This window comes from Zootoca vivipara, chromosome 7, assembly GCF_965207765.1.
Source record: "Zootoca vivipara chromosome 7, rZooViv2.hap1.1, whole genome shotgun sequence".
Classification (NCBI taxonomy): domain Eukaryota; kingdom Metazoa; phylum Chordata; class Lepidosauria; order Squamata; family Lacertidae; genus Zootoca; species Zootoca vivipara.
Genome location: NC_142590.1, coordinates 43,413,547 through 43,441,483, shown reverse-complemented (window position 1 = coordinate 43,441,483; position 27,937 = coordinate 43,413,547). Strand labels below are relative to the sequence as shown.

Here is a 27,937-nt window from a genome sequence, read left to right as displayed (position 1 = left end):
AGTCCTAGACGTACAAGCTTCTGTTTCCCAGTAGCTTGGAACTGATAGCTCCTGGGTGGGATTAAAATTCACCACCTGATTCCCTTCTTCGCCGTCTTTGCTATTAGGAACTCACAGCTCTAGCAGCTCCCCCTGGTTGAGAGCTGTGAGCAGATTTCCCACTATGGCTCTAGACAAAGTGAAATCTCTCTTGCCTGATGAAAGGGTGGATGTCTGCATTGCCGCAGCTGTGCTCTGTGGTTCAGCCACTGCAATCTTGGTGGTAAAATGGGTGAATCAGAGGCGGGTGCAGAAGAAACTCAAAGAGGCCAGGGGCGTGCGAACGCTTGGCTTTCAACGGATGGAGAAAGCAGCAAGACAGTTTAAACAACAGGTGAATATATTTTAGAAGTTTCATATCACTTGGATAAAGGGTTTTTTTTTCTTTGTATCAAAATTTCAGTGGGTCTCTTCTGGTCTCTTCTGCAGAGATGCTGTTGATTGCTGAGGTTTGCAAAAGTGCTAATAGCATAAAAGATGGCGATTATTTCTAGGTAGTCTTACAGTGATGACAATATACTTTCCCAATATGTATATGTTGAATTTAACATAACTGCTCTTCCCCTGAAAGCTCTGCTTTCCTATAAATCTAGTAGGATGGCGCAGTCCATGCTTTCTCTGTTTCCTTCAGCTAAGATTATTATGGGAGGCTCCCCCTGATTTATGCACCCAATCTAAGTTTAGGAACTTTTTGAAACTGAGGCGTACCTTGTGTCATGGAAAAGAGGGTATAAAGTTGCTTTCCTTTTTTCCTCCTGCTGCATTTCAACTGACAGCCTGAAGGCAGCTGTTCCTGGCCACATTATTAGCAGACTGTTAACAAATCATCTGTCATTAAAGAAAAGATACTTGAGCCTAAGGATTGCTTGGCAATTGCTGGTGCCTGTCAAGGCCCATGCTGCACTGTCATGCTAGGGGCTGGTATGTCTCTGAGTAGAAGGAGCAACTTCTTCCCACTTGCCTCTCATTTTGCACAGGGGTGGGTGAGTGAAGAGAGTAATGTTCCCAGAGAGAACTTTGGCCATATCTATACAGCAGTTTATTCCATCTTCATGATGGTTCCTTACCTGTTCATTTTCACATTGTATCGGATCTTTCAGGCGATGTAAAAGCTATGTGTGGAAATCTAGTGGAATCTACTGGAGGCCCTCTTGCAACCTCAGTAACTCAGAAAATGGTGAGAGCTGCATTGACAAAATTTGGGGCAGTGTACCAGCATACAGTTGTTTCCCGTCATTTCTAATTTACTGTGCCATGGTGGTATATTGAACAAAAAGCCACAGTTTCATAACACAACAAGGCATCACAGTGTAAAATGAATGCTATAAATTGCATTACAACCAGTAAATCTAACACAATAATCCTCATATCTGACTGCAGACTTACAAATGTCCATTGTTAGCTTTAACTCTTTCTACTTGCGCTTTGTGGGAATACAGCCGAGAACTCTCTTTGGATGCAGAGGGAACCAACCCATCACTCTTTGGAGAGACTGTTCCAACCTACAGGCTCTGCTTGTGATACAGAACTGTTTCAGAACTCCTGGTGACCACAGTGCAGAGGAGAGGAAGTGTGTAATTGGTTGAAATCAATATTTTTAAGTCAATATTTCAAATTCAAAATTTTCTTGTTCAGTTGTATCATCTTTTTAAGGATATCTTAGCTGTCAGATACAGTCACATATAAAATATCTCTGTGACTTGCCATGCAAAGCAGGGTGGAGATCACGTTAGCTGCTAAAGCCCGGGGTCAGTACCCATTCCTAGTCATCAGTGAGCTGTTATTTTCTTACTACAGTCATACCTCTGTTTAAGTACGCTTCGGTTTGAGTACTTTCAGTTTAAGTACTCCGCGGACCCATCTGGAACGGATTAATCCACTTTCTATTACTTTCAATGGGAAAGTTCGCTTCAGGTTAAGTACGCTTCAGGTTAAGTACAGACTTAGGGGACCAACTGTTTACTTAAACGGAGGTACCACTGTAATTATATAGTCGTTGAGCACCCATGTGATGCTGCTGCTGACTGGCAATCTGTAGCCTGCTTTGCATGTCTGAAAGTGCAATGTGTCCACAATGCTGTGTAGCAATATTGGTCTAGCAAGCGAGTGCACCTAACATAGCAGTTTGCCAGCAATGTGTTTGCTCCCTGCTGCAGAACCCAGGAGTGAAAGCTGCTCCAATCCTAGCTCTTCCCCTTGTGGAACTGTCTGCAAAGTTGAAAGATGGCTCATTGTCTCCAGAAAGTGTTCTCTACACCTACATGGAAAAGGTAAGACTGCCTGGGAGTAATCACAGCTGTCCATGGAGGCACAGGTTAATTCTTTGTCCAGGCAGCTGTATACCAGCTCCATCTGGTACACAGGCTGAGACTCTACCTGCCTGCAGACTGTCTCACCCGAGTGGTGCATGTCCTGGTTATCTCCTGCTTGGGCTATTGCAATGCACTCTACATGGGGCTACCTCTAAAGGGGACTAAGAAACTACAACTAATCCAGAAGATTGGTGACTGGGAGTGGCCACTGAGACCATATAACACTGGTCCTGAAAGACCTACATTGGCTCCCAGTTTGTTTCCGAGCACAATTCAAAGTGTTGGTGCTGACCTTTAAAGTCCTAAACAGCCTCAGCCCAGTATACCTGAAGGAGCATCTCCATCCCCAACATTCTGTCTGGACACTGAGGTCCAGCTCTAAGGGCCTTCTGGCGTAAGGTTACCAGATGTCCCCGTTTACAAATCAGTCCCCATACAAAATCCATTGAAGTTGAAAAGTGTCCCAGGATTCATTGAAAAAAAATCTGGTAACCTTATGAATCTGGTGGTTCCCTCACTGTGAGAAGTGAAGTTACAGGGAACCAGGCAGAGGGCCTTCTCGGTGGTGGCACCCGCCCTGTGGAACGCCCTCCCATCAGATGTCAAGGAAATAAACAACTATGACTTTTAGAAGACATCTGAAGGCAGCCCTGTTTAGGGAATTTTTTTAAGGATTGATGTTTTTATTATGTTTTAGATATGCTGTAAGATGGCCAGAGTGGTTGGGGAAACCCAGCCAGGTGGACAGGGTATAAATATTATTATTATTATTATTAATTATTATTATTATTATTATTATTATTATTATTATTATTATTATTATTAAAGGAGTGAGGCAAGATACACACTGTACAAACTCAAAAGTACAAATGAGTTGTATCTCTCAGCATAATGACTCTTGTGCTCATTTTAAGGCACTGATGTGCAATATGCTAGCTGAAATACATCTGTTCCTCAAAATGTGCACAGTTTTGTGGTGCAATTCTCCAGCCAAATAATGTGTCCCAAAATACACATGGTGGGATAATATGTGCAAAAAAGTGCATATATTAGTGGGGACAGAAAACACAAAAATACATTATAGCAGGGGAAATGGCTCTGCAAATATGTGCCTAATAGGCAAAACTGCATACAAATATATGAATATTAGGAAAAATTCACACTGAGGAGGATGGGTTTTTTAAAAAATTGCAAACTGATGTGAACTTCAGATTGGAAAAATGAGCTAGTGAGAGAAACTAAAACTGACATTCACCCATCCCTGGTCTAATACGTTTGAATTAAGGTGATTTAGCGCACAGAATAATTTTGAATTTTAATAAAAAAAGTTAAAAGTCTCCGCCATTTCCCCTTTTTAGGCCAAACAAACAAGGCACTATTCCCTTATCCCAAAGTTCTTTTATCCTCTGCACACACATGCGCGTGCACACACACACACACAAACTCTAAACCAAGCTAATTCAAATCGAGCTCCAAGAAAAGTCAAATTTTGCGACCTGCACTATTTGTGCTAACAGAACATCCTGGCCTGTCACAGTTACAGGTTTAATGGAAGAGTTTACTATCTTCCTCCCCACCCCCACCCTGCATCTAGGGCATGTAATAGACTCGGGCCTTTCATATACCATATGATCTGCATAGTTATTTTCAGCCGTGATAGATTTATTATGGTCCCTAGCAGCTAAGCTACAAGGGATTTCCATTTTTGGAGCGACTTGGATTTCAGGCTTCTAGGGAGGAGAGCAGGGGCTTTGCTAAGTGGATCGAGTGAATGCGTCGCTTGCTTGGCAGCTGGAAGATGCCAGCTGCAGAAGTGTATGCAATCTTGTGTGGTGCTGAGAATAGGCAGCAGATCCGTCCTCAAATAGAGTGGTTTGTTTGGGTGTTTATACATTGCTTTTCGACACCTGGTGACCCCAAAGTGGTTTCTATAATAACAGCTGAAACCAACCAGATCCTAATATGACCAGCATATATCCAGTTTCGACACAGTGAACTGATAGGTGAACCCTATGCTACAAACGGAAGTTGGAACACACCCTTTTGGTGCAGTTTTCTACTTGCATTATAATTGTCTTGCATAATGATCGCAGATAAAACACTGCATTTGCAAGGTGGGAAAGAGACCTTCACAACATGAACAGTCAAGAAGAGAGCATATTGTCACAGTTTGCCTTCTTCTCCCACTGTTTTGTTTCTTGCTCATGCAAAGGCCTTGGAGGTAACCCGGCAAATCAACTGTGTGACCAACTTCCTTCCAGAGTGTGAGGAACAGCTCCGGGAGGCCAAAAAAAAGGAGAAAGGATTGCTTTATGGAGTCCCAGTCAGTATTAAGGAAGATGTGGCCTGCAAGGTACTTTCTGCCATTATCCCTGAATAATTGCAATGAGGGTAAGATAAGGAGGGCTCTGCAACAGAGTAAGCTCGTGAATTTAAAGCCAAGAGGAATATGTATATTTTTATATTTCTATTTGTTTAGATAATATGATTAAATCAGCCATGTGGGTCACTAGTTGGGGGGCGGATGCCCCCATGCTTTGCCCACCTACAGTGCAACTGCTCCTCTCCCATAAGCATCACAAATTTTTCCTTTAGTTATGGGCATCTGCATGGAGGGAAGTCAAAGGAGAGGGCACTCTAATTTCTCATGCTATTTGTGTTATATTTAAAGCTCTCCAAATGCTTCTTAGACTAACCTAATTCTCTCTAAATATATGCCTGAATTCACTCTTAAGTGAAATTTGATGATATTTCCTAAAGACTGGAGGGATTGTGGTTGTTTTCTTTAAAATAAATGTCACCTCTACTTTCTCGTCTAATGTTTTGGGTGGTTTTTTTTGGGATATGGTCAACAGATGTAAGGATAAGTATCTCACTTTATTCTCTTATTCCAGGGGTACCCCAATACACTTGGCTTGGTGAAATTTCTAGACTGTCCTGAGCAGGAGGACTCTGTGATAGTCAAAGTTTTAAAGAAACAAGGGGCAATTCCATTTGTGAAGACCAACCTTTCACAGGCCATAGTGAAGTACGTGTATGTTTCTTTCCTTTGTTTAATTCTTCAAGGCAGCAGCTGGGCCTTAGCAGTCCAGGTAAATAATGCCAGTTTTGGTGGCTCTACAGCAACTCAAAAAACAGAAAATAAGGAGGTCGAGCTTTTCCTATCACTTTATACCCATGCACCTGGTAGATCACAGCTAGGTGCCACACAGACACAGTTTGATTCTCCCTCAACAGGAAGAAATCCAAGTCAGGCTTCATGATAGAGGTGGGGGACGTGTGGTACAGATGTTTCTGGACTCCCATCAGCCCCAGCCAGCATGGCCAGTGGTCAAGGGATTATGGGAGTTTCAGCTGAACAACATCTGGTGGGCCACAGGTTCCCATCCCTGATTTTCAGGGTTAGTTTTCTAGGCAGAAGAGAAAGAAGTTTGAAGAACTATGTTGTGTTTGTGAAGATCGATTTCCAAGTGTCATCTCAGTACATGGTTTACTGCTTTCATGACAAATAACTGGTTGAGGCCCTCGAATCCAAGAAACCCAAAGCATGCTGGCCTTCTTCTTCAAGCCAATCTTTTTAGATGCTAGAATTGAACAGAAAAGAACAGACTGTACAAGGCACCTCTTCACTCCAACAAGTGGCCAGGACCTGAGTGAAGCTACACTTTCCTAACTTGTGATTCCCAGAAACTGGTATTCAAAGGCATACTACCTGAGATGGTGGAAGAGGTAGAACATAGTCATCATGGCTAGTAGCCATTGATTGCCACCAACTTGGATGGCTTTAACAGAGGATTAGAGAAATTAATTCATGGAGGTTAAGGCTATCACTGCCTCTTGTGGAAGCAAATTCCATAGCTGAACTATGTACTGTGTGAAGTATGTGCTTTTGTCTGTCTTCCAGCATTTTATGTTTGTTGTCCTGCACTTGTATTCCTATCCCTGGAGGATTCTGTTGTTGAATGTACAGTATGTTTATCCTATATATCTGATATATCTGATAGTTGTATTCAAAGTGATAGCTATTGTAAGATGATAGCTATTCAAAGTGAAAGGCCCAGTGTTTAATGGAATTGGTACGTGATTATTAAGGGACAACCATTACTAAGGGAAGCAGCCTTTGCAACCTGATTCCACCATTCAGATATATAGGATAAACATACATTCAACAACAGAATCCTCCAAGGACAGGACCACAACAGAGCTAAAATGCTGGAAGACAGAGAAAAGTCTTCCATTGAACACTGGGCCTTTCACTTTCCACAGCTATCATCTTACAGGAGAAAGTGACACCCAGTCACTAGAACATTTTGATAACAGTTTTGCTCTCAGAAAGACCCTTGCTGCAGTCCTTAACAACTGTGAGAATTGCTTGTGTACTCTTCCTTACTGGAGAAGCATTGACTTGCTTGCCCTTTTCCATCCCACTCAGCATTGACTGTGGCAATACACTCTTTGGACAAACCTTGAATCCTTTCAACCACAAGAAAACCTCCGGAGGTTCTAGCGGAGGGGAAGCTGCACTCATTGGAGGTGGAGGCTCCATTCTTGGGATTGGGACCGATGTGGCTGCAAGTATCCGAGTGCCATGTGGTTTCTGCGGGATCTGCGGAATAAAACCCACTGGTTATAGGCTGAGGTAGGTCTCACAGGTTTGGAACCATTCATCCATAAATCATGTACAATCAACCAAGTAAGGAGCAGCAGAATGGCAGTATAATAGCAAACATCCTTGATACAGGTTTTTGTTTTCATTCCAGAGAGCCCTGGGATACTAGTTTTCTGGGTGATAAGCATAACATAATCCCTGTTAGTTAGCATGATGGGGCATTTACCAAGGCCCACCTGCCATCCAGGGTCTCCTTACACAACACACCAAGTTCTTTACTCTATTTGGAGTGGGGGCATATAGAAAGAGGAAGTCCCATTGTGCAGGCAAAAATTATTGTACTAATCGGACAACTTCTCACTCAATGCACCCCTGTGTATTGGCATTTTTTTAAAAAAAAACAGATTCTGAGGCTAAGCCCTGTGGAGTCTTGGCTCACACTGAAGTCACATTGGTTTTATTTTCAATATGTATGTTGTGTTTTTATGTTGTAAACTGCCCTGAGACCTGTGGGTATAGGGCAGTGTATAAATTAAATAAGTAAATAAGTAAATAACACCACACAGAGGTTGCAGTAAAGGGCTCCTCTTCCTCTAAGCAAACTTGGGTTATTGGCAAGTAACATTTTGTCTTTTATGAGATGTAGTCAACTAAACTTTCAGAGTATTTGAGGTATGAGGATACGCCAGTTTTCCAGGAAATGTGACTATATCTGTGAAAGAGGCGTGGGAGTGGGGGAAGGGTGGGAACTGCATTAGTTGCATAATTCCTGACTTCCGGACTGAAAAAAAAAGTGCCACAGAAAGTATTAAACACAGGGAAGATCCAGAGCCTGTTTTCACTTAAAGCTCAAATCTCTCTGCAAATTTTTGTTAGTTCTGGTATAAATTCTAAGAAGGGAAGTGAAATTGTTTGAATCCACAGTGTATGCAAGCTGCATAGTTAAAATATCAGGATCTGCTTCAGTGAGGGGTGGACGTCAGATGCTGCCCTCCTCCGTGTAGTTTTATGGAGGGTCGGAAGTTAATTAGGGTTAATGAAATGTGCCTATAACATTTCCCTATCCTATCAAATATTTTTAAAAGGAAGGTATTTTGCACAGAATTTCCAATGGCTTTCCAATGGCTTTCAGCTATTAGGAACATCCTTTGACGCATGTCACTTGCATTTCATGGCTTGGGTCTCTTTGGCTCTCTCTGTCATTTGGCTTTTCTCCATCATTAATTTACTTTTCCCGTTTGCTCTTGTGCAGCGTCAAAGGTGCTAGCACTCCTGTAGCTGGAATGAACTCAGGTGAGCAAGTCTATCACTGATAAAATATAAGCGAGAGTTGAAAGTGTTACTTAGCTCATGGGAGAATTTAAACAAGCACAAGCCCTTTGATGGAGACCGTGGTTTCCCGATAAGTAAACTTTTTAGAGTTTGGGCTCATTTAAAAACAAACAAATGCAAATGTCATTCTATGAGAAGGCCAGGTGTCAATGGTAATTTCTGATTTGTTTAACGAAGATCAGATATATCTTAAATGTTTTTGCTGGCTAGATGTAAGGAAAAAATGGTGGGCATTTGCATTGCAACCTGAAAATTCATTTAATTTTGTAAGATTCTGTCATGTAATTGATTATGCAGGATGGGGCTTATCTGCCCCCCAATATTTTATTCAATTTGGCACCCCTGGCTTACACAGATACTCTATGCAAATGTACATAGACCTTAGGCCTTGTGGGATCTACTTTATTTTTACTAGAACCTTGAGATCCACAGAACCAGGTGCAACAGACATTCTGAGCTCTGCAATTTGTTTTGAAATCCAGAATGTACAGTCTTTTCACACATAAAAATCCTCTCCCCATCCCCAACGCTCTTCAGTGCAGCAGTATGAAGGGGAAGTCATTATATTGTTGCCGTTTAAACAATGGGGGGGGGTCAGAGCTACTTCAAATCACCAAAAACTGAACTTCTGCCAATGGCTGCACACAAATACAGCCCCTGATAGGACTTGTAGTCCAAAAGGCGTGGAAGTTACAAGGTTGCAGATGGCTGTGCTAAGCTATGGTTTCACAGTATGTCTGAAATGGGTGTGAAAATTGCAACTCAATTTTTTTTAATGCTCGTACTGCAAAATTCGTGGTTGCACATTTTAAACTTACCTTCTTCTTTCGGTTACCATGCTCAGTTTTCATGTGGTGAAATGAATCTGTGATTCATTGTCACCCAATGAGATCTTTAGTTCCCACCATATCCTAGAAAAACGTATTTGTAGATGCATTTCAGAATACAATAAAATTGGCAGTTTTTGCGGATCAGATGACTGGGTGATCATTATGTGAAAACTGATGGGCCTGAGGAGAAAGGAATTCCTTTTTTCTCCTCAGAAATGACCCTTGTTGAGCACATAGAAACCCTAATACAGTGATACCTCTACTTATGAATTTAATGCGTTCCGAACACACATTCATAAGTAGAAAAAAATTGTTAAGTTGAAGCAACCCTATCTAAAAATTCGCAAGTAGAAAAAATCCAATCTAAACCGCATCCAAGATGGCGGACGGAGCTCCATTCCTAAGTAGAAACATTCGTAAGTAGAGTTATTTGTAACTGGAAGGCAACTGCATGGAAATCACGCAACTAGCACTCCTATCTTCTTCCCCATGTTCAGAGGTCTTCCTCTTTTGTTCCAGTCATCTCTGTGACAGGCCCAATGGCAAGAGATGTGGACAGTCTGGTTCTGTGCATGAGGGCCCTCCTGTGTGATGAATTATTTCGCCTGGATTCATCTGTGCCCCCACTTCCCTTTAATGAGGAGGTAATGTAATTGTGTTCAACAGTACACTGAAGCGGTTGATTCACTGTAGGCTTTTAATGCACAATGAAATTTCCTTTTTAGTGGGGGAATCTCAATTTTTGTCAATGCTGAGATGTGAGTGCATGCATACAAGGTGTCACCAGAGAGATTTTAAGCACTATAGCAGCAGTGAGTGGAGCTGTCAACCAAGGAAAGGAGCAAAGGTCTAAAGGATAAAGCCACAATGGAGGCCCAGGGCGAAGCTTGTTTGAAATCCGAGGTCTGAAACCCATTCACAGAGAAATAAGGAAAAACTCGAGCTTGGTCTAGGTGTCAGGAGGGAGAAATCTGAAGTCAAATCTGACATCTAGGTAAGAGAAATTAAAAGCTCAGGAGACACGAGTCAGTTGTTATCTCTCTAACAACAACACAAAACTTGTGACTCCACCTGCAGAGCACTGTCTAGTGCCACCTAGTGACTCAAATACATCATGATATTATTCACACAGAGGAGCTGAACAATGATACCTATTGCATGGCTACATGAATAGTTTAAGACATGAGCAGAACTCTCTGTTCTTCAGGTATCACCAGAAGTTTCTGGTGTTCAGAATGTGGCCCTGAATTTTCAAGTCGCTTCATAATTTTTTTTAAATTTGTACCCCTCCCATCTTCAGATGGCTTCCAACAAAATATAAAAACATGGTAAGACATACGCGAAACATTAAAAACTTCCCAATACAGGGTTGCCGTTGTTGTTGTTGTTGTTGTTTAGTCATTTAGTCGTGTCTGACTCTTTGTGACCCCAGTTAGATGTCTTCTAAAAGTCGTGTAGTTATTTATCTCCATCTGAAACCAACCAGATCCATAGGGTGAGTGCCACTACCGAAAAGGCCCTCTGCCTGGTTCCCTGTAACTTCAGTTCTTGCAGTGAGGGAACTTCCAGAAGGCTGGATCTCAGTGTCCAGGCTGAACGATGGGGGTAGAGATGCTCCTTCAGGTATACTGGGCCGAGGCTGTTTAGGGCTTTAAAGGTCAGCACCAAGGAGGATCAACGGGAATCCTCCATCCCTTACAGTCCCTGAATTGATGTGATCCTTTATACTGTGTCAACAACTATTCAGTTAACAAGATGGCTGAGCTCAACAAATTAGACAGTGGGCAAGAGCATTCTAAAACCAAAGCGGAGTCAAAATTATCCAAATGCCACACCTCATATGATAGTGGTACCCAGGGAAGGGCCTCTGATCGAGATTTTAGCACACAGACAGATGCATAGGGGAAGTGAGCAGTCCGTCAGGTACCCTGATCCCTAGCTTTCACCCTTGCCTGAGCTGTGAAAAGCCATGTTGCCGCCTTTTCATTGCCCTGGTGACTAGCACTATGTGATTACTCTGGTTCCTTTCTGCAGATTTACTCTAGCTCCCGACCTCTCAGGATTGGCTACTATGATGGAGATGGTTATTTCCAGCCCTCTCCCAGCATGAGGAGAGCTGTGCTGGAAACCCGACAGTTGCTACAGGAAGCAGGACACACAGTAAGCTCTGGGCCCATGGAAAGCCTTTTCTTACATTGCCTGAACTTTAATTCATATTGAGTTTGTTTGCTGCATTTCCATTGCTTTAATTTTATTGAGTTTTGTAATACATGTAACAAATCAATAATAATAAGAGATGGCTATTTATGCAGAAACGATGCACACTGCTAGCGAGGACATTGATTCTGGGACTTTGTAAATGATGCATTTGTAATGTGCTATTTGTTAATTAAGAAAAAAGAAATGGCAAGATGTGGGGAGCAAAGGAGAAAGAAACTGGAAGAAAAGTTGTTATGGGAAGGAAGCAGAAAAGGGATAATAAAGTAAAATATTTTCTTCATTATTTTCTAGAGCCATGCTAGTCTACTGGCATTGTTTTTTAGAAGGTGCCTGTCACCACTGAAAATTTACCCATTGGATTGTTGCATGTACTGTAACATACACTTGACTTTTGAGTGTACACACCATAGGATGTATTCATCTTTCTTTTACACAGAGTAGAACTATTGGATTTAGTAGGCCCAGCTCATACCCTCCAACATTTCTCCAATGAAAATAGGGATGTCCCATATCCCCCACATTTTACTGGGTTGCCTCAGCCACTCTGGGCAGCTTCCAGCATATATAAAAACATAACAAAATATTAAACAAACCTTCCTGATACAGGATTGCCTTCAGACAGCTCGGGGGGTCGGATAACTCCACACCCTCCACCATTTCTCCAATGAAAATAGGGACAACCTAAGGAAAAGTGGGACTTTGTGGGATCAAATAAGAAACTGGGACAGCTTCTCTAAATCAGGGATGTCCCTGGAAAATAGGAATACTTGGAGGGTTTGCCAAGTTAGTAATGGTTATTAATTCCAATTAGTCTATTCTGAGTAAAATTTAGTTGACTACCACCTTATGTCTGCATACCAGTTACAAACTACATTTCCAGTTTTACAGTTTTCAGAGTTCTGCTAAGTTGACATTTTCTGGTACTTATTTAAGCTCGTGGCTGCACCTGCAGCTATAGATTGGGTTGCAGAGTAAAATTCTAGACAAAAGTTAATAGAGGCCTGTGGAGATTGGACAATAACATTCTCCGCCAAGAATGTGTATCCAGGCAATATATAGGTCCTCCTTTCCTTTTAAAGGCAGAATGAAAACTGCATTATATATATTTTATATATATATATATATATATATATATATATATATATATATATATATATAGTTGCCTTTAAATATTTCCCTTGTTTTTCTGCTCAGCTTATACCTTTCACTCCTCCTCGAATTGATTTTTTGGTGGATGAGCTCTTCACCAAAGGCCTCTATGCAGATGGATGTTCAACATTACTGGAAAAGTTGTAAGTAGATACCAAGACGTATAGACACGTATGTAGTGTATGTATGTGTTTGGGGGGAGGGGGTATCTAAAGTTAGATCAAAAACTTTCTGAAGAAGAGATATCAAGGCTCTTTAGTGGGAAACAACTAGGAACAAAAGAGGATAATATGATGATGATTAAACAAAAAAGAGGGTTATAATAATTATTTCAGATTGATTTGAAAAATCTGGTGTAGCATAGTAATTATAACATTCAGATATTATAGAAGAGGAAGTAATGGCCAAAACACATTTCTGGAATGACTTTTAGAACAGCAGACACTCTTCATTATGTTCTAGAATAACAAATGTCAATAGAATATGTATCCATAAAAATATTTTTTTTAAAATTGTAGTATTATTATGTATACAAGTATTGTGCAGATAACAATGACAATAGGTTGTGCTCCATAAAACTGATAAATGGGTTGGGGGTGGGGAGAGGCTTAAATTTAATTGTGTTCTTGTTGGGTGGGGGGGGTGTCTTTGCTGAATTGCTGAAAATTTCATTTTCCTCAGCAGCTGATTATCTGCCCCCCAGTAATGCTTTAAGTTTGAGATTCTGCATTTGTCTATCAGGGATTTTAACTGGGTAGTAGCTGTAGCATAGGCATGTCATTGCAACGGGTAAATAGCATTTACAGACATTATCACACAGCAGAGAACCTGCTTTCTTCCTCTTTTTCCTTTGCCAGTGATGGAGAGTTTGTGGATGCCACTTGGACAAACCAGATAAATTGTTACCGGTTGCCAAATTTGGTGAAAAGGATCCTGGCTCTCATTTTAATGCCCTTGGTGAGTCTCCAAGTCATGAAACAGACATACAGACTTTCTCCATATATACCTTTGTGTATGCCAACAATATATAATGAAAAGCAAGGATAGGGTAAAACTGGGGGATGTCTCATTTATATGTCTCCCACTTATGTTTCCATATTGGTGCCAATGCAGGTTGTCTTGCCACAGGTGAGCTTTCCAGGTGCCCCAAACCACTCCAAGTTAAATCTGTCCCTGTGTGGTATTCATCTCCTCTTTCTTGCGGGGGTCATCGCCATTCCCAATAGACCAATGGAGACCAACAATAGGATCAGTAGCAGCAGGTGGACTGCAGCTTCCCAACATTGCACATTGCTGCAGCTTACCTTGAAGGAGAGGTACAGGGAGATCAGTGTGGTGCAACTTGCAGTGGCAAAAGCATCAGATTACCTATGCTGCTTCACCCTGCAGTTTGCTGAGTTCTCTGCATCTCCCTCTCTGAGTAATGATGCACAGTGTTGGGAAGCTGGGAGAGCAATGCATCCCCACCCACATTGTTCCACCAGTTTCTACTGAGCAGGATTCTCAGCCAACTTTTGCAGGAAAAGTTCAGGGAAATAAATCATTCTCTTCTAGGATGCTATAAAGCAGAAGTAGGGAGTGCAGCTTTAGGATTGCTGGCAACGCTCTTGTCTATTTTATTTTCTCTTGGTTACGTGATCATGCAAAACCTCAGATGCTGCCAGATAGCTGAAGGGAGGCTGATAGACCCTCTGTGAGTTGAATGTTTAAAGACTTGCTTTTCAGCTAGGCCTGGTGTGGGAGCTCAGAGCCTAAGCTAGGAGTACAGCAAAGAAGCCATTGGCTGCCACAACACTAGGTTCTCTACTTGGCAAAGATCCTTATGCTCAAGGTGTGATTTAGTCCAGAGGAGGGAAGTGAGCCTAGGTTCATGAGCAGACAGTAAATCATTAGAAATTGAAAAGTACAGAGATGGGGGCAGGAATTGCAAGAGACGACAAGTCACGATGCAATCATATACATGTTTACCTGGGACTAAGTCATAGAATCATTGAATTGTAGAGTTTGAAGGGGCCACGAGGGTCATGTAGTCCAACCCCCTGCAAGGCATGAATCTTTTACCCAACATGGGGCTCGAACCCACGACCCTGAGATTAAGAGTCTTATGCTCTACCAACTGAGCTATCCCGTTCCAATTGAACTCAGTGGGCTTACTTCTAAGTTGACTTGCCAAGGATTGCACTACAGGTAGGATGGAAAGGAGAGACTGCCGGCGCAAAGATTTTCAAGTTCCAGGGCAGAAAATGCCTCTGTTTTAACATTTTGGCCTATATTCCAAAAATGCCTATGAATCTTAAGGGCTAGGGAGTAAATCTGCAAGGTTGCTCTAGCATTCTTGGAAATATGCTGAAGCCTTTGTTATGCATCTGAAAATGAGATTGCTTACAGGTTCCTTAACTGCACAGGAAGCTTATGACTCCCTATTTGCATTGATTGCTATTGTTATATTTAAATCAGAACGTGGCTCTGGATCTTTAGAGCAAGCCATGTTCCATTTCCTTCCAAGCTGAATCATAATGCAAACCAGTATATGTGATTGTTTCCCTCATACAATGTCTCAGAAACGACTGTTTCATTTAGAGCTTGGTCGCCTCAGTCAATCTTGTTAACTGAAATCAAGTTCTAGCTGCCTTCCTTATAAAGCGGAATAAGCAAGGTGGAAAATCATAATCTAAGAATAATGACTTTGATGCAGCCAGTCTCAGGTTTTCATATTCTGCTTTTTGATGAGCCCATCCTCTGCAAAACGATCAGGTTTGAAAGCAAAGTGGAGAAAATAGAATTGCCAGAAATCTCCCCCTCTCCCCCCGTGCAATAACTTTTTTCTTATTGCCCCTCTATACGCCACAATACATTCTTTTTATCATGACTATCCACTCAAAAAATCTCTTCATAGTCAAAAGAAAAAAGGCAGACACAAATTCCAGCTATAGTTGTGAACTTTCAAGTCCCACTGATTTCATTAAGTGAATTAAGCATGAGTGTTACCCTCTTCTTTTGAAACTAGTGCAGCTAGCTTTGCCTGGGTTGAGCACAGTTGCTTTTAAGAGGTTCTTTGTGAATTGCACAGACATGAATTTACCAAATTGTCTCTATCAGTTTCAGTTTTTATCCACAAAGTGATAGGGAGGGTATGAGAGAAGGGGCCATTCTGATTTTGCGGCATGCATAAAAGCCAGCATGATTGATAACTAAATCTTACTTAAATATTGATGATGAGAGCACAGGGATGGGAGAATCATTTGATTCAGTTTGCATTTAAAGGTGCTCTTTCCCAAACAATATGTGAACATAGTCAACTTCTGAAATCCACACTTATCTGAATTTTGCAATCCAGTTCTTTGGCCAAGTCACCTGTATGAAAATGCATATACTAAAGTGTTTATAGAAATGCAAACATTAGTAAAAATAAATGAAAAATGCATTATATTAGTGGGAAATGCAAAAATGTGCATATTAGGCAAAATTACATCAAAAGATGCGTGCATTAGGCGAAATTCCCACAGAATTTCTGATTAATTATCATGAGGACCTTAAAGAAATTCAGAAAATGGTATGGAGATGTGAAGAACTAAAGAATGAGAAACTGAGAGAAACTGAAATCGACAGATTTACCAACCAGCTCTATGGACCTGCACCTGAGAGCAACAGGCCAGCTTAGGGGGTGCAGAATAGGCTACATGGCCTAATCAGCTCAGTTCTCCAGCACTGCAGCTCACTTCCTGCTTTGCCTGCTTGCTACCTACTCAGACCAATGGTGCAATGCTTTTGTGGCATCAGTGTGCATCACATGAGTAGACCAGTGCTTGGGCACGTGTTATGCCTGCCGGGATGAATAGCCTGGGCCGGCTTCATGGTTTTTGCCTGCTCGCTCGGTCAGAACCTCTCCTAATGGCATTGTCTGTGTTCAATTGGCGGAAGGTGACAAGGTCAGGCACACAGCTCAGGCTCATCCCAGCAACAAGCAATCATCACTATTGGCAGAGCCCTAGCTCAGAAGCTGGGGCTGGCAGGGACTGAAGGGGAACAGTTGGAGGAGCCACTGCTGCCCTCCAGCATCTGTTGCCTGAAGTGGTCTTCTCACTCTGCCTAAAAAGAAAGAAAGAAAAAAGAAAAACAGCTAAAGGACCCCTGGACGGTTAGGTCCAGTCAACGGCAACTATGAGGTGCAGTGCTCATCTTGCTTCAGGCTGAGGGAGCCAGTGTTTGTCCACAGACAACTTTACGGGTCACATGGCCAGAAATGTAGCATCGTGACGGAAGCCAGAGTGCATGGAAGCGCTGTTTACCTTCCAGCCACAGCGGTACCAATTTATCTACTTGTACCCCATCATGGGGATTCAAACTGCCGACCTTCTGATCCCAAAGACTGCCTAATGGGAGGGCTGGTCCTGGGAAAAGCATGGCTGCTGGAGAGATGTTTGGATCGCAAAAAACCCAAAACCCTTAGCCTTTACTTGACCTTAACTTCTTCATCATGTTAAGCACAGTGGGAGCAGATGCTTTTTGGGTAGGTGGGGTACATGTGACAAATTTTAGCCAACTATGAGGGGAGAAAAATGCTGTGTAACTTGAATACATAAATGCTAACAACAGGATGATAAGTTGCAAAACAGCTTTGCAAACAGTGCAATTTTGCAATGCCAGTGAATTTTAATCCACATCGGGCAACTTTTTAAAATGAAATTTACTGGGATCCAGTTATGGAGGTCAATGGAGACTGACAGGTCAAATGGGATCATTAGTAGTAGATGCTAAGGTTATAAGAACTTAACAGAGTAAACTAAAAGTAGTCAAAATATTACAATTGTTATTACTAGTCAAAAAATTATGAGTGTTACTCTTTATTCCTATATCTTGCCCTTTCTCCTGAAGGAGCCATGGGTTGCTAAAAACAACTATACAGATAAAATCAGCAGAAACAAGGATATTGTTACGTGAAGTTTGTCTGAAAGGGACCTGGGCTTATATCTGGAGGGATGTGACCGCAGTTGAATTTGTGTGAATGTACTTAAAGTACCATAATTCTGAAAGTCTCCCTTTTTAGGAAGTACCTCCACAAAACTGCTTTTCCACCTCCCCTCCCAAAACCAGTTGGGGATTTTGCACAAAAGCTTTTAAAAGATCTTAGTGATGGTGGAAATATTGTGAGTGTGAATTAACACCCCTTGGGAGCTCCTGATTTGTGTGCACTGACAAACCCTGTGGATCATTAGTTTTTAGTTGAATAATGATATAAGACAGAAAGTCCATCAGTTTCTTTAGTAGAATGCTCCAATGAATAATTTACGAAGAGGATTTACCTCTCATCAAAACCCCATCAGCTGTAATTTGCAACTTATCACTTGGACACTTTTCTAAAAGCTGCTCTGAAGATAGCATCCAGGTGGATAGATGTGAGACTATACGTATAGGTGTACTATTCCTTCCTTTCTTATATTTATGCCCCACTTTTCAGTCATGCTTGGGTCCCACAGGAGTTAACAGTTTCACACAGGAACAACAGAGATACATTGGTGTGTGCATGATAGTCTATTCTGGCAATTGGTGACATAGTTCCAGGTACATCCCCGTGCCTAGGGTGATGACTTTTTTACAACCTCATTTCCCTGTATCATAATTTGATGAGCTTTCATTAAAGATGAGATAAAATCTTACTTTCAAAGAGATTTGATAATAAAAACCCTCATGCACAAAATGATTTTTTAAAAAATTATTTATCAGTTTTTTGACCATTTTTGAAGTCACTGTAAGCAGATATAAAATTGAACCCAAGCTTTAGAGTCACATATATACAACATTATATAGGGTCATCAAACACACAAGGAACCTTTTTTTTAGCTGCAGTAACAGTATAGACGCCGCTAGAGGACGATGTTTTGCTACCTCTCCTGTAGGTCCTTTTCCCAGCATGCCCGGCAGGGTCTGCTGGCTGAGTTGTGAGGTCCCAAAAATGGGCTTTTACCTTGCACAGGTGTGACATTTGTATACCCTATGTTGCTAAGAACACTCCCCATTGTGGAATGTGGTTTTGTGTCCAAATTTGATATGAAATATATATAGAATTGTTAATACAATGTTGTTGTTGTTGTTTAGTCGTTTAGTCGTGTCCAACTCTTCGTGACCCCATGGACCATAGCACGCCAGGCACTCCTGTCTTGCACTGCCTCCCGCAGTTTGGTCAAACTCATGTTCGTAGCTTCGAGAACACTGTCCAACCATCTTGTCCTCTGTCGTCCCCTTCTCCTAGTGCCCTCAATCTTTCCCAACATCAGGGTCTTTTCCAAGGATTCTTCTCTTCTCATGAGGTGGCCAAAGTATTGGAGCCTCAGCTTCACAATCTGTCCTTCCAGGGAGCACTCAGGGCTGATTTCCTTAAGAATGGATAGGTTTGATCTTCTTGCAGTCCATGGGACTCTCAAGAGTCTCCTCCAGCACCATAATTCAAAAGCATCAATTCTTCGGCGATCAGCCTTCTTTATGGTCCAGCTCTCACTTCCATACATCACTACTGGGAAAACCATAGCTTTAACTATACGGACCTTTGTCGGCAAGGTGATGTCTCTGCTTTTTAAGATGCTGTCTAGGTTTGTCATTGCTTTTCTCCCAAGGAGCAGGCGTCTTTTAATTTCGTGACTGCTGTCACCATCTGCAGTGATCAAGGATCCCAAGAAAGTAAAATCTCTCACTGCCTCCATTTCTTCCCCTTCTATTTGCCAGGAGGTGATGGGACCAGTGGCCATGATCTTGGTTTTTTTGATGTTGAGCTTCAGACCATATTTTGCGCTCTCCTCTTTCACCCTCATTAAAAGGTTCTTTAATTCCTCCTCGCTTTCTGCCATCAAGGTTGTGTCATCTGCATATCTGAGGTTGTTGATATTTCTTCCGGCAATCTTAATTCCGGCTTGGGATTCATCTAGTCCAGCCTTTCGCATGATGAATTCTGCATATAAGTTAAATAAGCAGGGAGACAATATACAACCTTGTCATACTCCTTTCCCAATTTTGAACCAATCAGTTGTTCCATATCCAGTTCTAACTGTAGCTTCTTGTCCCACATAGAGATTTCTCAGGAGACAGATGAGGTGATCAGGCACTCCCATTTCTTTAAGAACTTGCCAAAGTTTGCTGTGGTCGACACAGTCAAAGGCTTTTGCATAGTCAATGAAGCAGAAGTAGACGTTTTTCTGGAACTCTCTAGCTTTCTCCATAATCCAGCGCATGTTTGCTATTTGGTCTCTGGTTCCTCTGCCCTTTCGAAATCCAGCTTGCACTTCTGGGAGTTCTCGGTCCACATACTGCCTAATCCTGCCTTGTAGAATTTTAAGCATAACCTTGCTAGCGTGTGAAATGAGCGCAATTGTGCGGTAGTTGGAGCATTCTTTGGCACTGCCCTTCTTTGGAATTGGGATGTAGACTGATCTTCTCCAATCCTCTGGCCATTGCTGAGTTTTCCAAACTTGCTGGCATATTGGGTGTAGCACCTTAACAGCATCATCTTTTAAAATTTTAAATAGTTCAGCTGGAATATCATCACTTCCACTGGCCTTGTTATTAGCAGTGCTTTCTAAGGCCCATTTGACTTCACTCTCCAAGATGTCTGGCTCAAGGTCAGCAACCACACTACCTGGGGTGTACGAGACCTCCATATCTTTCTGGTATAATTCCTCTGTGTATTCCTGCCACCTCTTCTTGATGTCTTCTGCTTCTGTTAGGTCCTTACCACTTTTGTCCTTGATTATGGTAATCTTTGTACGAAATGTTCCTTTCATATCTCCAATTTTCTTGAACAGATCTCTGGTTTTCCCCATTCTATTGTTTTCCTCTATTTCTTTGCATTGCTCATTTAAGAAGACCCTCTTGTCTCTCCTTGCTGTTTTTTGGAAATCTGCATTCAGTTTCCTGTATCTTTCCCTATCTCCCTTGCATTTTGCTTGCCTCCTCTCCTCCGCTATTTGTAAGGCCTCGTTGGACAGCCATTTTGCTTTCTTGCATTTCCTTTTCCTTGGGATGGTTTTCGTTGCTGCCTCCTGTATAATGTTACGAGCCTCCATCCATAGTTCTTCAGGCACTCTGTCCACCAAATCTAAATCCTTAAACCTGTTCCTCACTTCCACTGTGTATTCATAAGGGATTTGATTCAGATTGTATCTTACTGGCCCAGTGGTTTTTCCTACTTTCTTCAGTTTAAGCTGGAATTTTGCTATAAGAAGCTGATGATCTGAGTTACAGTCAGCTCCAGGTCTTGTTTTTGCTGACTGTATAGAGCTTCTCCATCTTTGGCTGCAGAGAATATAATCAATCTGATTTCGATGCTGCCCATTTGGTGATATCCATGTGTAGAGTCGTCTCTTGTGTTGTTGGAAGAGAGTGTTTGTGATGACCAGCTTGTTCTCTTGACAGAACTCTATTAGCCTTTGCCCTGCTTCAATACAATACAATGTTATGAAATGGTAAAACGGCATACAAAAAAAAATTAAAAATGGTTTGTGCCTAACCTTTTTAAATATTTCAATGGAATATACCTCATTTTAGTCATTAATAGGCAAAAGTTCATCCATTTGTGCTACAGGAAATATTTTTTGAGAAAAAAAATGAAAAAGTCACCACCCTACTGGGCACACATGGCAGTGAAGCGTAAATTTGTCCCTGGGACTTTTTGTCTCAAACCAGCTTTTAATCAGACACATAGGAGAGTTCAGTCATTAATATATATTTGAATTTAGCTATGACTTTTGATCAAAGCATGCTGGATTCCTAATGGGAAAAGGGGGCGTATAATAATAATAATAATAATAATAATAATAATAATAATAATAATAAATATATTCCCTCTCCCAGTTCCCACGAATCTCTCGGCATCTGAATGCCCTTATAGGAGTAGGGTAAGTTAATTTTTACATGATTTTTAAATGGATTAATTGTGAAGTACTAAATATAATCATGATGGGGATGATTACCAGTGGAATACCAGTGTTGTTAAAACTTCACAACCACTGTTGTGAATAATGATATATCCATGGTTGTGAATGTACTATATGACTGCATCTGTGCTGAAAAGTGACTATATAACCAAAATGGGCAGTTCTAGTTAATTTTCCCTCTTGTTACTGTCATGAATTCTAATCTGCATGCCTTCTGCAAATTTCCTAGGTCAGTGAAAAACTTCTGGAAGAACAACGTTGACCGGATGGTAATTTTGTTTTCTCATTAAAAGATGAAGAAAAGTGCCCAAGTGCTCAAATTCTCTCTGCCCCCAATCACTGTTCATCAGAGAGAAACCTGTTCAGAAAGGGCAGCTTCTTGGAAAAGTGTGCATACAGTGTCCGTATTGGGTAGTTTTTGTGCCTTTCATTACTGACAGCAAGATGTGCAAATAATAGATACCTCACAATCCTTTATGGTTTGATTCTGGAGACTGATATTAACTGAAAGCTACTATGGTCCCTAGAACTCCAGCTACCACCATCAATGATGCTGACCTATGTTAATACTGTATCCCACAGATCTGGTCTATGTTAACATACAACCAATAGGGCTATGGTGTGCTGTTGTGTACACAAGCAGATAGTTTAAAGTGACTAAAGAGGGTTGGGTCAAATGATGAAGTGAAGAACATTTTTGACGGAGGTTGAGCTGATGATAAAGTACTATTGGGTGAGCAAGAGCCATGTGAGAATGAGGAAAAATAGGAATCATGCTGAGGGTAAGGAGATCAGCAGTAGCATGTCAATCATCTCCCAAGTCTTCTGCATTTGGAGTGTCTCAGTATTCTCCTGATTTGTTTGTAGTAATAGCATTAGTAGTAGTATGGTTGTTTAACTCTTCTACATCTGACAGGTGGGCATTCCACAGGACAGATTTGACAACCAAGGAGGCCTTCTGCCTGGTTCCCTGTATTTTCACTTCTTGCAATGAGGGAACCACCAGAAGGCCCTTGGAGCTGGACCTCAGTGTCTGGGCCGAACAACGGGGGTGGAGACACCCCTTCAGGTATAGCACACATCAGCCTTTTCTCCACAGCTAAAATGACTAGAACCCTGTAGAGCAGGCATCCCCAAACTTTGGCCCTCCAGATGTTTTGGACTACAATTCCCATCTTCCCCGACCACTGGTCCTGTTAGCTAGGAATCATGGGAGTTGTAGGTCAAAACATCTGGAGGGCCGCAGTTTGGGGGTGCCTGCTGTAGAGCTTCTTAGGTTTTGTGCTGATCAGCAACATGTAAGGATGTAAATGCATTTCTGTTAATAATCAATTCACACTGATGGTGGCATTTTGTACATAATATCCACTGTCTTCTCTTTGTATTTCTCCCCAGGCTTACCGTGATGAATTCATTGCAGAATGGAGGAAGTTGAAGCTGGATGTTATGCTTTGTCCAGCTTTGGGACCAGCTTTTAATTTGGGATATGCTGGCAAGCTTTTTGGTACCAAATAATACATCTTCTCTGATTTTCCAGCACACATGCTATTATGTTGATCCTGTTCCCTTGGCTTGTTGCATACTGTGGATTGAATTATGTGGCTTTCTATGAGCTGACCTGTAGAGCATCCTGCTCTGAGCAAGGAAGGGGTAGATGATGAACATTTTTCTCTCCCAGTCTTATGATCCAAATATTTATAAAAGTTTGTGGAGAGAGGGGCCCATTTAGCCACATTGTGCCATCCTTGATATCTACCATATATCCTGGCTGATGATCCCAACTTGGCAGGAGATGGATGTTAGAACATTCATCCACTACTACATAACTTTCTCCTGCTCAGTAGTAATCAAGCAAAAGGAAGAAATTATTGATATGTGTGCATTGATTAATCCATTTAGCTCTGGTTCCTTCAAGGGGCATAATTAATTTGGAAAGTGGTGACAAAGATTTGTGGAGTAGGGCTCTGAACCAGAAACATACTACTATAGAACAGGTCCCATTATTATCACCACCATCAATAATAATAATAATAATAATAATAATAATAATAATAATAATTTATTATTTATACCCCGCCCATCTGGTTGGGTTTCCCCAGCCACTCTGGGCAGCTTCTAACCGAATATTAAAAACAGTATAGCATCAAACATTAAAAACTTCCCCAAACAGGGCCGCCTTCAGTTGTCTTCTGAAAGTAAAATAGTTACGTATTGCCTTGACATCTGCTGGGAGGGCGTTCCACAGGGCGGGTGCCACTACCGAGATGGCCCTCTCTCTGGTTCCCTGTAACCTCACTTCTCGCAATGAGGGAACCGCCAGAAGGCCCTCGGTGCTGGATCTCAGTGTCCAGGCTGAATGGTGGGGGTGGAGACGCTCCTTCAGGTATACAGGACCGAGGCCGTTTAAAGGTCAGTACCAACACTTTGAATTCTGCTTGGAAATGTACTGGGAGCCAGTGTAGATCTCTCAGGACCGGTGTTATGTGGTCCCGGCGGCCACGCCCAGTCACCAGTCTAGCTGCTGCATTCTGGATTAATTGCAGTTTCCGGGTCACCTTCAAAGGTAGCCCTACACAGAGCACACTGCAGTAGTCCAAGTGGGAGATAACCAGAGCATGCACCACTCTGGCAAGACAGTCTGCGGGCAGGTAGGGTCTCAGCCTGCGTACCAGATGGAGCTGATAAACAGCCGCCCTGGACACAGAATTGACCTGCGCCTCCATGGACAGCTGTGAGTCTAAAATGACTCCCAGGCTGCGCACCTGGTCCTTCAGGGGCACAGTTACCCCATTCAAGACCAGGGAGTCCTCCACACCTGCCTGCCTCCTGTCCCCCCAAAACAGTACTTCTGTCTTGTCAGGATTCAACTTCAATCCATTAGCCGCCATCCATCCTCCAACTGCCTCCAGGCACTCACCCAGGACCATCACCGCCTTCACTGGTTCTGATTAAAAGAAAGGTAGAGCTGGATGTCATCTGCATACTGATGAACACCCAGCCCAAACCCCCTGATGATCTCTCCCAGCGGCTTCATATAGATATTAAAAAACATGGGGGAGAGAATGGGACCCTGAGGCACCCCACAAGTGAAAGCCCAGGGGTCTGAACACTCATCCCCCACCACCACTTTCTGAACACGGCCCAGGAGGAAGGAGTGGAACCACTGTACGACAGTGTCCCCAGCTCCCAGCCCCTCTAGACGGTCCAGAAGGATGTTATGGTCGATGGTGTCAAAAGCCACTGAGAGATCCAGCAGGACTAGGAAACAGCTCTCACCTTTGTCTCTAGCCCGCCGGAGATCATTGACCAGTGCGACCAAGGCAGTTTCAGTCCCATGATGAGGCCTGAATCTATTGTATTTATAATCCTACAACCTGAAGGATACCAATATGGCAACATACGTAGCTGTAGATTCACCTACATTGTATCATGCCAGACCAGTTGCGATGGGCTCCTTAACCAACTAAGGTATAGCTAAGACATTAGTCTAGCTCCACCCAGGATATAATGTACTCTGAATCTGTAATGTGGTGCCTTCCATAGTTCTAGTTACAGGTAGGTAGCCGTGTTGGTCTGAGTCGAAGCAAAAAAAAAAAAAGGATTTTTTTTATTTTGCTCTGAATCTGTAAGATACTGCTAGCAGAACTGTAGCTGGGTTGCATTGTAGTTGTCTGTTTCACAACCCATCCCCTCTTCCAACAATACTGTGATTAGATGGGTGTTTTTTTAAGTGATGCATTAATTCCTGGATTATTCCATATTTACCTTGCATGAAATTGTACTTAAACCTTGGTACATTTCCTTCAACCAGTGTCAGTGAGAAAATATTATCATTGTTATTTTATTATTGGAATCAAAAGGTGTATTGAGTGAGTGGAAAGGAACTTCTGCCTGTGAAAGGCAGCCTCCGTGAATTCTGGCAACCCCCCCCCCCAATTCTCTTAGCTGCCCCCTACAATACCTGGTCTTACACCATTCCAGATGGAGCAGCTTTTGGGAGACCATGAGGGCACAAGTGGTGAGAGGATCCAGATTAACTTTGTTTCCTGAGTGGAGTTCTGCTCACTCTTCTCTGGGCCCAGTATTATTAATCCAACAAAATGAAACTGAGTGAATTAAGTCTCATCTCCTTTTAAAAACTTCAAGGCAAGAAGATTCCAACATATTTCAGCTTGACCAGATCTCTCATGGTTGCTTGTGCAATTAGGAAGAATGTGCCTGCAGGCAAATGTCGTATTTTCTTAGTAGTGATAAGAAAGCACACTCATTCATATTCTAATTTTTTTCAAGGCTTCAGGCTTTGATCAAGCCAATTCTTCAGGTTCCCAACATGCCAGAAGCCAAACCAGGAAAACCCAGTTCCTCTTGGGCTGATTCCATGAGTGTGTGCATTGTTGTTGTGGATGCGTCTAGGCAAATATCTGAGAAAACACTTGAGTCAATCAACACCTTTCTGAGGCTCCTTCCCCTGAACATTTTGTGCAACTGTTCTTAGAGGTTATTTTAGATTAGTTGATAAACTAGCACAAGACAACCCAGCAGTGCTCTGCCATGATCTTTTTCTTTTTCCTTACTGTGTGTTTGTGCAGAGAAGTATGCATTGCGCTGTTATTGCATTTTCATGTTGGTGTCATGAAACAAAGGTCTGGTACTGCAAAATGAGAAGTATTGTGTGTTGTCTTTTCCAGTTGCTACCACTTACACCCATTTATACAACGTCTTGAATTTCCCGGCCGGTGTTGTCCCAGTTACTACAGTGACACAGGCAGATGAGGAAGAGCTGAAGCTTTACAAAGGACATTATGGAGACCCCTGGGATAAGAGGATGAAGGAGGTCAGTCAATAGCAACCAGGGCAAGGACAGTGCCTAGAAGCTGCATCAAGCATGGGGAACCAGTGACACACACACCGATGTTGTTGAACTGCAGCTTCTATCCATCCTGTCCACTGGTCATGCTGGTTGGTGTAGAGACTGATGGAAGTTGGAGTTCAACAGGTTCCTCAACCCCACCACGTGTTGTTGGGGCTCTATTGGCTGTACAAAATTGTAGCGGATTGACCCTTCCTTGCTCCCCTCCTGAAATTAGGGAATTTTTTATAGCTGGTTAACACAGGCCATTAAATTGGAAAACTGGAACTGCTTCTCTAATATACCTTCATTGGCGGCTTCTGATCTGAGTAGGGTCTTAGTTATTGCCAGACAAAAGTAAGTTTTAAAAGTAATTTGTACAGCCTTATTCTAAGTGTGTTTATTTGGAATAGGTTCTAAACAGGTTAATGTGATTAAATTCCAATAAGAGCATTTGACATCAAATCTCTGACTTGGGTGGAAAAAAAAATCACAACCATAAGGTCATAGAGTGCAATTATTAGCAATATTCCAACACAAGTGACTTATGTGTAGGATAACATTTTTATAAACAAATGCATGGGATACAGCTCCTAACCAAAAGCGCTAAACCCCCACAGTCATGTGCTCAGATGTTGGAAATATATTCTGAGCATTTCCATTATCCAGTTGAAGGTAGGCCTCCTTATTGCCCAGTAGATCCTGGAAGTCTCAATCAATTCAAAAGGGAGGCACTCAGGGAGAAGTCTGAAAGCCACGAGCTCAAACTGGCTGCTTCTCTCAGTTATGAAATACGCTGTGTGATATCATGCTGCCTTTGTATCTCTCCTGCAGGCTGTCGAAGATGCTATTGGGCTCCCTGTGGCTGTCCAGTGTGTGGCCCTGCCGTGGCAGGAGGAATTGTGTCTTCGGTTCATGAAGGAGGTAGAGAAAGTCTCCCATGAAAGGAGGGGCAGGAGGAAAATCTGATCCTGTCGGAAAGGAGCACTGTATCTGCTAAAAGATCTGCTTTGTTGACTACTTTGATGTACGGCTGCATGTGTACTGAACATTGCTTGGTCCGCTCAGTTACATTTTCATCAATGTGTGCTAGAAGACAGTTTTGAAGAGAATGTCAGAATGTTAATATGTAACTTAGTGAGCACTGAACCTTCAACAACGGTATGCAAAGAGGAGTGCTTAAAAGATGCACACGCCCCCAAAGTTCTATGAGTACATTTTGACTAGCGCCGTGCCCCACTGTGGGTATTTTGGTTTCTTCTACTCCATTTGCTTTTAGACTTGGATAGTGCAATAATGTACTTCTTGGTCTTCTGCAGAATTTGCCTCTTCATCCCTGGAGGAAATTCCCTACAGGATATATAAATCAATAATTTTGGCAGTGTTCCTCAGTCTACAAAGTTGCAGTACAACTCTTACGTTTAAACATGTTATGATCAAGTTAACCACTTGTCCAGTGGTGGGTTTTTTAAGCAGAATTTTAACCTGGGTCTTCCATGTCTGTACCACCACACCACACTCTAATTACTTTGATTTTATTATACGTTGCTTTTTATTGTTTGTCTTTATTCTTGCATTAATATTTGGATTTTAAAAAAAATGTATACCATTGTGGAACCCATGGTTGAATGAAGGCACAGTAGAACATTTCAAAATAAAGAAGCAAATAATGA

General features: G+C 42.1%; 1 protein-coding gene across 2 annotated transcripts; it reads left to right on the top strand.

The window, feature by feature from the left end:
- On the top strand, window positions 1-27,937 carry LOC118088622 (vitamin D3 hydroxylase-associated protein). Of its 2 annotated transcripts, XM_035122482.3 has the most exons (15): window positions 1-373; window positions 2,196-2,309; window positions 4,564-4,704; window positions 5,246-5,379; window positions 6,784-6,990; window positions 8,213-8,253; window positions 9,642-9,766; window positions 11,157-11,282; window positions 12,537-12,634; window positions 13,349-13,448; window positions 21,333-21,376; window positions 21,645-21,684; window positions 22,811-22,919; window positions 26,104-26,249; window positions 27,099-27,937. In XM_035122482.3, the coding sequence occupies exons 1-15, from the start codon at window positions 164-166 to the stop codon at window positions 27,231-27,233; spliced, it is 1,770 nt and encodes a 589-aa protein (XP_034978373.2). In that variant the 5' UTR covers window positions 1-163; the 3' UTR covers window positions 27,234-27,937. The 2 variants fall into 2 exon arrangements, with proteins under 2 accessions (XP_034978373.2, XP_034978374.2); XM_035122483.3 differs by lacking the exon at window positions 2,196-2,309 and having other exon boundaries at window positions 28-373.